At 36.1% G+C, this 12,578-nt stretch overlaps 1 protein-coding gene across 1 annotated transcript in view; it reads left to right on the top strand.

Moving 5' to 3' along the window:
* LOC134535549 (tetratricopeptide repeat protein 27) overlaps nt 1-12,578 on the top strand; it is a 186,446-nt gene that overhangs the window by 28,040 nt on the left and 145,828 nt on the right. Inside the window, exons 3-4 of the mRNA XM_063374719.1 lie at nt 9,390-9,636; nt 10,958-11,216. Of these exons, the coding sequence (XP_063230789.1) occupies nt 9,390-9,636; nt 10,958-11,216 (506 nt within the window). The remainder of the gene's footprint in view (nt 1-9,389; nt 9,637-10,957; nt 11,217-12,578) is intronic.

The following is a 12,578-nucleotide window of genomic DNA, read 5'->3' as shown; positions in this document are numbered from 1 at the left end:
AGAACAAACATGTGTTAGTAACACTAATGATTCAATATCTTTGGAATCAGATTTTAAGAATGCTACAGTAGGTAACTCGTTAAATGAAGAAAAATCAACAGGACGTTTATTTGAAGTCTTATCATTACACAAGGAAATTTTTTCTGACAAACCCGGATTAAATAAATCATACCAACATAAAAATGAAATTAAGGAGGAAGAAACACGGAATGAAAATCAAAATAAGTTAAAATCTCATTTAATAGTTGCCGCCGACGCGCGCAGAAGAAGACTGAAACCTGCAAATAAAATTAATTTATCTTGCGGCGATTTAGTACTAAAAAGAACTAATTACAGTAGTCAATTTTGGGAATTAGTTACAAAGAAATTTTTCTTATTATATGAAGGTCCTTATCGTATAACTAAGGTTATAAGAGAAAATTGTTATGAATTAGCAGATATTGACACAGGGAAAATCATAGGCCATTACAATCTAACCCAATTACGAATTTATAAAGACCCTAATATGATAGAGAATTAAATTTTCAGCCTTATTGAGAAAAAAAAAAAACCATTAATTAAAGTTTAATGGGGCAAAGTAATCGTTTATTTGAAAGTTTGTCTTATTTACACACACACTAATGATATGAATGTATAATATTGTATAACGTGAAAGGTTAATGAAGTTACTAAGTACGAAACAAAACAAAATAATGATACAATTGTTTAACTATGTTTAAAATAGAAAACATGTACATATTAAATGGAGAATTGTTTTGTTGTTTTATTATTTGAGTGTGAATTGTATGTAATTCTTGTAAATATGTAACAATGATATGTGTTCGAGTGTAATTTTGTCCATAGTGTAGTATTGTTATTGGAAGAATACCTCCAGTGTATAGTGTCACCATACACAATGTAGACATTCTTCGGAGGGGCATTCTATAAAGGTTGAACTTGTTAATTTCATATAACAAGATGGATGAACAAAATTAATGTAGCATATTCATAATTTCACTTGACTACACATTTTATTTCTCTATGAACCATAAAATCAGTAATTTGTATTTATATCTTTGAAGGTAAAACTTCCTTGCTCAAGTAATGATATTTGTTTAACGAATAAGAATAGTTTTTTTTCACAGTTCATATGTAATATTATATGACGAATATTTGTAAAACAATCTGGTATTGGTGGAAAAGATTTAACAAAAATTATTGCTAGCTAATAAAAGTTTTGTTTGGAAGGAATAGAGAAAAAACGAAAGGGAATTGATATAGGAACTTCGAATAGGAAAGACATGATATTTTTATGACTGCTGAAATTGAACTTGTAACTGGTGAAATATCTTGAAGAATGATAAGAAATGATAGTAAATCATAATAATATTAATGATTTGAAGAGAGTTAGGGAAATAAAGAAGAATTATTATTTATAAGAAGATTTGAGTACTACAAGTCGATACCAGGAAGAAGACTACGAGTATAAACTACGAAGACTGAAATCATATTAAGGCGTTTCCAGGACGAAGAAAGAAGTATTTCTAATATTCAACTGTACGAGAACATACAGAAACGACGAGAGGCGTTCCCAGGACGAAGACGATCAACGATAGGCGTTTCCAGGACGAAGACGATCAACTATAGGCGTTCCCAGGACGAAGATGGTCATCTAGAGGCGTTCCCAGGACGAAGGTTTGAAACATCGAAAGGCGTTCCCAGGACGAAGACGACTCGTTAATACTAGGCGTTCCCAGGACGAAGGTACAAGACAGCGAATGGGCGTACCAAGGATGAAGACGCAGAAGATTCATTGCTGAGGTCCTGGCTGAAAGAAGGCAAACCTAGTAACGCATAGTTCGTTACCACGGAACTGTAATAACAGGTCGGTTATATAATGATGAATGAATGTCACCACATTTATTAGCTTGCAAAACTGACAATCGGGACTAATTAATATCACTTGAAATCCCTTACTAAATCTTTTCACACTACCAGATTGCTAAAGTTAAGGACAACTTGAGTTAAAATTCACAAAATCGTTGTATACAAGCTAATCCAAGGTTTTACGAATTTTTTCACGATAAACCCAACTCTACCCCTGAATAGTCCGGACAATAATAAAAGAAATTTTAATTAATGGTGTGTAGTACAAATTAATTAAAATAGAAGTAATTGTAAGGGTTATTCATTATTACAACTTCGTAGAAGTTGTTGGCGCCCACAAATTAAATTAAATGATTCGTTCCGTTGTTCTTATCATATAAATACATGAGAACGAGTCTAAGTACTTTCGATTCTTATAAAGTCAAATATATTTATTATAAATAATAAAGAATTTGATAGCTAAGGCCCGTTTAAACTTCTGTTGGATAGGTAGCTTGAGAACCAATTGATATAGTTTCCACAAAGACCTAAATGGGATAATTTAATAAGAAGTAAGGAATGGTTTACAGTATCAAAGGGTTTAGCTAAGTCGAAGTAACAGGCATCGGCCTGACCCCTATTAGTAACTATATTATATACAGGATTAAGAAAGGTAAGAAGATTAGTGGTAGTAGACATACCAGACCTGAAACCATGTTGATTATTGGTAAGAATATTACAAAGTTGAAAATTTAAAAATTTAGCTATAATTTTTTCAAAAATTTTGGAGAACCCATTAAGTAATGATATTGGCCTGTAGTTTGAGACATCTAATTTTGAACCATTTTTATGAATAGGAATCATTTTTGCTATTTTCCAATAATTGGGTAATATATTCGTTTTCAGACTGGTGTTAAAAATGTGATAAAGTAGAGGTACTAAAAGTTGGGCACAGCCTTTAAGAATAAAATTGGGAATGCCATCAGGTCCTGTGGATTTAGTTGATTTTAAGTCCTTAATTGCCCAAAGTATTAGACTTTCAGAAATTTTAGGCACAGCTATAGTCTCAAAAGACATGACCGATGTAGTTATTGGGGGAGAAGTATTTGGGGTTACATATACACTAGAGAAATACTGAGCAAACACATTCGTTATCACGTTCGGATCATTTGATATATCACCATTTACTTTAAGAGAAAGTTGTTCGTAATAACCATCTTTCATTAATTTAACATATCTCCAGAAACTTTTAAGGTTTTTCTTGATATTGTTTTTTGTCAATTTAGTCCAATGGATTTTGTCGCGCTTAATTAGAGATTTCACATTTTTTCTAAAACTGCACATAGTAGATTAGATTAATTTTTCTTTTGTACAGCTTGTGGAAATGTTTTTTAGATTTAAGAGAACGTATTAAATCGCTGGAAAACCAAAGAGGATATTTCGATTTTTTTTTATACTAGATAAGAGGTATATAAGTATCAATTTTTTCAGCAATACAAGTTGTTAGCTGATCCACTAGATCATTAACATCAGTAGAACTATAAAAGTGTGACCAGTCACAGTCATTAATAGAGTTGTAAAGACCAGATAATTCCCTTTTTTTTAATTTCTGAGCACAGTAGAGGGATTAATATTATTATGCCATGTTTCTAATGTGATGTTAATACTTAAAGCGGGATGGAATGTATCTTCTTTGATAAGGATATCAGCAGAATGTGATACCAAACAATGAGGAAGATTAGAAAGACACAGATCTAAGAGATTTATAGCTGGTTGGGTACAATTAAATTGTGATAAACCAAGGCTGGATGTGAAGTTAAGTAGGTAACTGGCTTTAGATTTGACATGCGAGTGTATAATGTTATCAGGATGAGAATTAGACCAGTCAATTAAAATCACCAAGAATCAATATATCATCACCACAAACTAGCAGTTTATCATCCAAGTCTTCAAAATAATTCCGGTAAACATTAGGTGTGATATCTGTAGGTAAGTAGATAGTACCAAGGATTATTGATTTCGTAGGCGTTAGTTTTATTTTTAACCAGACAGCTTCGATGCCGGGGAAGACGTAACCATACAAAGGATGCACTGATAAGAATTTATGCTTATTGATGGCAGATAAGACACCTCCGCCTCTATTCTTCTTCATTGTCATTTGTGAGTTTCTATCATCTCTAAAAACTAAATAACGGTCTGTAAAATAGTGAGCGTTTATATTATTTTCATTAAACCATGTTTCTGTTAAACAAATAATATCAAAATGTGAACTAATTAGGTTTTCCTGAAATTCAATAGATTTGGTTCGTAAACCTCTCACATTTTGATACGCAACTGAATATTCTTCAAAAAACTGCTTCACGGGTGGAGATTAAGATGCTCCTCCAGGCACCAAGATTGAAGTAGATGTGGATGCGGAAATAGAAGTAGAGGTGGATGTGGAAGTAGATGCACTAGGCCTGATGATAGGTTCTTCAGATGCAGAGTTATTGTTTGGAATTTAATCATGATGTAGTTTGCCGTAGAAGGGGCTTAACAAGCAGCCGTTTGGCCAAAAAACAATATTATTTATTCTAGTAAAGTTCTCTTCCAGCACGGAAATGTGGAAAGATGCATAGGAGTTGAATTTAGTTTTGAGTTTTGTTACTTTAACTTGGGATAAGTTCAGTTCATTAGATATGTAATCGATGATCTCTTGTTCTTGCACGGCCGGATCAAACCTAGTTATAAAAAGTGCCTTCGTTTTTTTATAAATAGGTTTGGAAATCATTTTTAACGAGGATATATTTCTGATGCCCACTTTCATGGGTGTTTTTTTCATGACCAGTTCACGCTTCATTTCAGGATGGCTCGTTGACTTGGCTTTACGTGTGTGCTGTACCAGCGTAAAACCATCTGTGTCGTCACATTTGTTATTTTCCTTTGTGCTGTCGCGCTGAGTGGAATGTAGGTCAGAGGACGGACTGCTATTATCCGGCGCGGTTCTGTGGAATCGCGCGGTCAGCTGGCTTGACAAGAAAGGTTTTTTGAGGGCCTGGCTGTATGAAGATTCAGGATGATTGTCGGAGAATAGTTTTTCTTTAATATTAGTTAGTGCCTGCCTGATTTCTGCCGTTTCCGCTCTGGAATCCATAAGCAGGGTTTTCAGCATACAATTCTCATTTTTTAACTCTTCGATTTTTTCACATACCGTATTCATTATTTTGAGCAGATCATCCATGTTCACCGTGTCCCTGTTGATACTTTCAGAAGTGAGGGTGTCATTCGATGGTAGTTCCAGAGTGAATACAGATTTTACAGGTTTTTTTTAGAAGGTGACCGAAACATGGTCGCGCAGACGTCACTGTCTAGTACTGATATAGATACATCATTACTTGATAGATCAAAACCAGCGAATTCAGATTGATCTAGTATTGAGGAATTAATGATTAATGATCCTGAGCACTAACTAAAAAGTTTAACACGGAGTTAATCGCTTCAAAACATCGAAACCGAGGAGCGCGCCCGAAACACGTCCGCTCAGTCTGAACGCTCGTCCGCAATATATTAATATATTATACTCAATTTAAAATTCTGTGACTGTTATGAAAACACAACGGTAACAAGTTAATTCATCGTCTTCACTGATTTCACTTCAAGATCTGTCTGACGTGGGTTGAGACTTCTCTTCCTCGATTGTCTCCTTCAGCAGTGCCATCTATTTTAAGCATAAAGCAGTAGTCCGCCATTATCTTTACATCACACCTTCCCTGGTATCGCTTTTCCATGTCCTTTATGTTCTGGTGAAAACGTTCTTGTTCTTCACTGACATCGCCGAGATTCGCAGAGAAAAAATCAATATGTGAATGTAAGAAGTGAAGTTCACACTCATGTTACATCCTAATTTCATGAAATCCTCCAACATATGTTTAACTGTTAGTTTGTACTCTGAATGTTTTTTTGTTACCTAAAACATTGGCCAAAACTTTGTTTTACATGATTCATTGTATTATCGAACATAATGTCTTTCAATAATTTTCTGATCTGCGGTCCCACAAAGACCTCTTTTTTTCAGTTTCGCTTAATATATTTTCAGAAATTTTGTTACCAAATACTGGAAGCAGTCACCTTCTTTTGGAAGTGCTTCAGTGATTTGATTCATTAATCCGAGTTTAATGTGATGAGAAGGTAATAGTACCTTGCTTTGTTGAACAAGTGGTACATTTATTATGTTCTGTGAATCGGGCTGTAGGTTTTTTTTTTTTTTGTGCCAGTCTGTCTGCTTCCAGTGTTTGTCTTTGGCTCTGCTGTCCCATTCACAAATAAAACATGGTATTTTTGTGTAGCCAGATTGTAGACCAAGTAGCATACCAAAAACTTTTAAATCATCACAAATTGTCCAAAAATGTTTGTCATAGTTCACAAATTTTAGCATAACTTTGAGATGTTCATTTGTTTTCTTGAGTTACACTGACTGTGCAATGGGTATTGAACCAAAGAAATTTCCATTTTGTACAATTACGCCTTTGATACTACTTTTGGACAAGTCTTTTAATAACCTCCACTCACTTGTATTGTTACTTAAAAAAAATTCAATAAATCCTCAATATCACAGCAATAAACCAGAGAGTCTTCTTCTTTAAAGAATTTTATTAATTCCTTCTCTCAAGTCCTATACCAAGAGAATGAAACTCTGGGTAGTAGGAGATATTTTGCTTTCAATCTTGTTCCAAGCAATTGAGCAGCATCCTTTGTCAGATTTAAGTCACAAGTTGAATTGTTCAGTTCATTTTGAGTGAATAATTTTGGCGCAGAATTTTCTTCGGACTTGTAATCATCAGCATTATTACATTCATTTTCTGAACTGCTCTCCTGTAGCACATTTTCGAGAACGGGAGGTGGAACTGGTATAGGAAGAGATTGGGAATTGATTTTTTTGCACCATTTTTCCACAGTCTCAGTCCCTCGACACATGTACGACATACCTTGTGCGGTGCCCAGTTTTTGTCTTTATCACCAAGTTGTATGCCAAAGTAAGCATAATAGACATTTCTCACAACACTACATATGTCTTATCTTTTCTTAGCAGTTACATAACTACCACAAATATAACAGAACATGTTTGGGTTATTAAACACTTAAGGGAACTCATTTCTCAAATATAACTTCACACTACTAAACTACACTCACACTCACACTACCTCACTACTCCAGCTGGGTGTAACAAGTGTTGCCAACTATTACCTCTTACCAAAATAAATTTTTTTCTTCGCAATGAAAATTCCCTTTGTAAAATTTACATTTAAATAAAAAATGAATTTCCTAAATTTGCAAAAAATTTAAAAAAACTGCATCGTGATAGGAAAAATTGCAGATCTGGAACCCGGTAAAAAAAAAATTTTTAGGAACACCTAAGATCATAAAATCATAGAAAATCATGTTACATAGTGTAATAAATTTATATCTGTGGAGAGGCATATTTAAAGACTACCTCCATTGTTTTGACTACACAGCGGAAACAGAGAACAGCTTATTTGTACATTACAAAGTCAATATGGTGATATGCTTCGTGCAAAGAGGAGGGTGGAGGGTAAAGGACTTAATAAATCCTTCATAAATTGCCTTTCAAGCTACATTTGTCTACTTATCATTACTGTGGGTCTAGTAGCAAACTTGCGAAACTAACCCGTAGAGACCCAGGCATTAATTTTTTAGACAGAGAATGCAAAGAACATGAAATATTCAAAAAGTAACAATTTGGAAGACAGACCTCAAGCGGATCGGATCTTAGCCAAAAAATCATTGAAAATCACGCAGAACCCACAAAGTAAGCTGGGATAGAAGATTGCGGCCAGAAGTGTTAGTAAAATAATGGCTGTTGAGCACAAGCTAAGGGCTAAAAGGAATAAATGCATGAAAAAGTAGGTGTCTTGGCAGCACTGGTTTCATTGTTAGGAGGCACAGCAGAAATCGCTGATAGTATAACTACTGCTAAATATAAGGCAAAATATTTTAAACAAAATTCACAGCATAACGAACGTATTCAAGCCTTAGCAAGCCATCCATAAAACTGAGAAGGAGCTGGCTTAATTTTGGGACCTCACCGCATCGCAGGTGGCGGGGCTTGCTGACGAAAGAGGGGAGGAAGGCGGAGAAGACGCTAATAACTGTATCGCACAGCCACTAACAACCACCGAATTAGAGAGGACTGCAGACAAACTGAAAACATCAAATTTTCATGGTATATTCGTGAGAGATAATTTATTTTTAAAACCAAGATGTTATGAATGTGGAATTTTTAATGTGGACGTATCTTCATGGGTTTGATTAACATGGATGTATATGTCTCAAGCTAGAGTTTTCACAGTCGGTGCGCTACATAGGAAATTGCCATCTCCTACCAGGAATGCTTGTGTTAATATTAATGTTCAGCAGTCAGACGGGTTGAAACACAGCTGACGTTGCCTCCGGGCAGTGGTTGTAGGATTACAACAGAGCTCTATCATCCTCCCCTGCTCGGAGGGCTTAGTGAATAGAAGGTGCTCTACTGGTGTTTGAATTTGAGTTAAAATGTAGCACTCCCTAGCAGGACAACACGCTCATTGGCATCTTTTGGAATTATGAATTTGGCACTTTCCGAATTTAAAACTTGGCGCCAGCAGCCAGTACTAAAATAAAAAAAAGATGGTGGATCTTGAGATTCAACTTGTGACCTCCGATATGAATTTTAATTTGGTACCAGTACTAAAGAAAAAGATAGTGGACTCTGGCATTTAAAATCACTAGCAAACGATAAAGACGTTGACGTCTTTTAGAATTTGAATTTGCTGTCAGCAACTAGTTATAGAATATATTTATTATTTCTATCTAAATATCCCAACTGACCTGCTGGTCTGGCGGTTAGCATCTCGTCTGCTGGTTCGTGACCCCGGGTTCGCAGTGTGCCCGCAGTGATAGATATTTTCCTTTAAAAATAACACCCTTGCTTCACAACAATGACAACTAGCTTTGAAAAGATGAACCAGTATTAGCATCGCCAACTGTGACATCACCAGAGATGTCTCTCCTCTACATGTCTTCCTTACCACATGGTATTTAAAGACAACAACCACCGGTTGCACCTCCAAGACAAGTGGCCCAACTACTTGTTGCTATGTTTACAAACAATGATCATTACCTCACCCCCCTTGCCATAGTTAGGACCCAGAGCTGGTGTTCCCACTACTGCTCTCTCACCCTATCATGTATGTTCCTTTTCATCACCATCAATTCCCCTCCATCTTCCCTCATCCACCCTACCGTCCACATCTGCACATTTTAAACTACACCTCAAACTCTGTTGATGAGTCAGTGAAAGCACTGCAAGTTTTAAATGCCTACGGTACGGTAATATGTATTTTTTGAGTAATTTATTTGCAGTGTAGTGCCACTTTGTTAACTTTTAAAGCTCAATTTTTTAATTTTAATTTCTCTATTGCTGAAGCTTTTAATTAAGTTGATACTTGTTGATGTGAGGTTTGCAAGTACAACCAGCATGATGGTGATTGAAAGTGTGTGGTTCGCAGGCTAGCAGTGGCTGCGGTGGGGGTGGCGAGCCTGCAGCTGTTTGTGCAGAGCAACTGGACGGGGCCGCCGCTGCGGGCGGACCGGCTGCTGCCGTGGCTGGGGCAGGACCGGCCGCCGGAGAGCGAGGTGCTGGGCAGTCTCGTGCTGGACGGAGAGGGAGTTCACTCGGCCGTGAGGCACCCCCTGCTCCTGCTGCTGGCCCGAGGGGCCTTGGGCGAGTGCGCTCGCGCCCGGCCGTGCCCGCTGGTACGCAGAAATGAAAATCCATTGCCTTGCCATCGTGCCGATGCGTTGAAGTGTAATTCTCGGAATATAAGTACTCGTCCGGTATGAACCAACACACAAATATTCATGGCAACTATTAGAAAAGAAAATGTATTGCTTGTTTCGACGTGTTAGTTAAGTCGATCTTATTTTAGTATCTATTTATATAAATTAAATACATTTAAGTACAACAATGGACCTACTGCCAAAAAGAATAAATTAGTGATGGGTCAGATCTCAATTTTTTTTCAGATCCGAATCTTGCATTCGAATCCTGAAGAGTGTCTTGAATATACCCCTTGAATCCAAATCTAGTGTTTCAAGGGTTTAAGATAAAAAAAAATCAACTATGATGTTGAAAGAACTAACCCTTTAAATGTTTTTTTTTTCCACAAAGTTTCCAGAATCAATACATTTGTAATTTTATTTATATAGTTACATATTAAAAGTACACTATGTTGCCGCACGGTAACGATAGTTATGAAGAAAAGAATTGGTCTAGTAAACTCCAGAGGTTATCAGTGTTGAATTTTTTAATTTACCTTATTTCCTATAATATTTCTCTTCAAAAATTTTTCCTTGAATATTGTATCCTTTGATAGCTAGAATAAATATATGAACTTTTTTTATGCACATTCTAACATACTGGCGTGAAATGGAACTATTGTTCACTTTAATGTAGTACTCATGTAAGAGATAAGTGAGTACTAGGGTTTAATTTGCTTAAATATGCAGACAACTTTTGAAAAAAATATAATCATACATCATTCATATCATGTATGTATGACCTCTTGGTATAGCAAAAATAGTGTGAACACCAAGTAGTGGTGTGTAACTTACGTATTTCATTTTTGATGTTAGTGCTGGGCACATTATACTTTTCAGGGTGTCTACATAACATTGAAAGTCACGAAAAAGTCCTGAAATAAATTGTTACGGTGTTGGAAGTCACGAAATTCTAATTTCCTGCAATCTTTTTATAATTTTATTTTGATTTTGATGCATCATTTGAGTTTATAGGTGAACATCAAATATAAATAATTGGAGACTGTCTACTTAGGTCATGTGTAGAAATTCTTAATTTTCTTACTAAAAATGAGCACGTCCCTGCAAATAATAGTAATATTTTGTATTATGTTAAATTTTGCTTATATGTAAAAATGAAGCTTGTGTTATAAATTTTGTAAGAATATTTTATTAAAATGTTCTGTAAATCCCTGAAATGGGTACGCCAGATATTTGTAAACACACCAATTATTGCACTTGGTTGTGACCACAGTACTGCAAGCGTGCGTTGTTGCAGGGCGTCAGGTGGTGGTGGCAGAGATGCACGTTCGTCCACCAGCAAGTCCTGGACGAGTACTCTGTCACCCTGCACGGCACGCTGATGGCGCTGCTGGACGAGACGCTGGCCGGGGATCTGGAGACCCTCCGCGAGGACGTGAGGACCGCGTACCGCCTGGAGGCGGCCCAGGTGTGCCTGTACTACTCCCAGGTGCTGCCGGCCAAGCTGCATGTGGACGCAGCCGCGCAGGAGTGCGGGCTGCAGCTGGAACTGAAGGGTGAGTTGCCGTTCAGAGTACACTAGGGCAACGTCACACTGGCTACACACCTTTAACAGTCGGTGTGATTCAAAGATAAATGACCCCCAGCGTGGTAGAAGCAGCAGCACAAATAATCAGGGAGAACACAAGATCAATGATGTACGACCAGAGTACTGCTGTTGCCAGTTTCATGATTCTCCACTTGTTAACATTAATAATCTGTTTTTTGAATACCATCATTAATACTTATAATTAGTTTTAATCTACATTAATTAATTTTACTATTTTTATGAGTTTTCTAAGACTATAAAATATTTTCTGATGACAGTATTATTACAGTTGTAGTCATTCAGGAAGATGAAGAAAAAAATCAATGCTAAACACCAATAATTTTTTACAGGAGAAACTATTTTTATCTCGGTTTGTTACAACCCAAACCTCCCAGCTAACTAAACATTGGTTGGAATTGCACATACAAAAAAACTTTTAAATATGTTGGGTTTGAAAATACTGTTCAAATTTCATAAAAATGTTCTAAATGATTCATGATGAAAAAAAGTCTTTAGAATAATGACTATTTTTACTACTTTTTATTATCCTTTACTGAAAATCACGCCAGCACAGAGGCCGCCATATTCCGACTACAACACTGTTCCAGATTGTACACAGAACTCATGAAAACAAGAGTCGTTGCTTCAAGAAAACAACTTACTTTAAAATGATACTGAAATTTCCGATGAAAAGGTTATTTATTACTCCTTTTAAACTAATGTTTTCACACGATCTAATGGTACAAGCCAACGTTTTCCAAACTTGAACGATGACCAAATGACTCAAGTTTGATTCTTTATGGGTTTAACATAGTTGACTGCAGTCAATGAATTCTGGATATAAAGTCAGAACACTTTCACTTGACTTACAACTGTTGATCGTGACAAAGCCACATACAGTTGGTTGTGTGAAGATATATTGAACAATATAATATGTGTTTCATATTTCATTGCATATAAAGGTGATAACACCAAATAAAAGGAAAGACCATTCATCTACCTTACGACATTAATCATTCAAACACAGAATGTCTTACGGGAAGATAATGAGTTGGGCTGATCGGTTGACCGAATTTTCGGTTCGGTTCGGTCATTTTAGTAAAAACCGAAGCCGAACCGAATTCCCAGAAAAAACCGATGATTCGGTTTTTATTAGGGCATTAAAAACTAACTTCAAGTATCTACCAAATAATGTATTTAACATTCATATTGGATAAGAAACGTACCGCTTGCATAATACATCAAAACACATTTAAGACGCATGCTAAGTTTTTCACTATAAAACGTTTAAATCATCTATTCTCTTAATGTTCGCCATTTTAACCATGGG

Source organism: Bacillus rossius, chromosome 8 (assembly GCF_032445375.1).
Source record: "Bacillus rossius redtenbacheri isolate Brsri chromosome 8, Brsri_v3, whole genome shotgun sequence".
In the NCBI taxonomy this organism is placed as follows: domain Eukaryota; kingdom Metazoa; phylum Arthropoda; class Insecta; order Phasmatodea; family Bacillidae; genus Bacillus; species Bacillus rossius.
The sequence above is the reverse complement of the archived record's forward strand: the minus strand, read 5'-3'. Positions and strand labels throughout refer to the sequence as shown.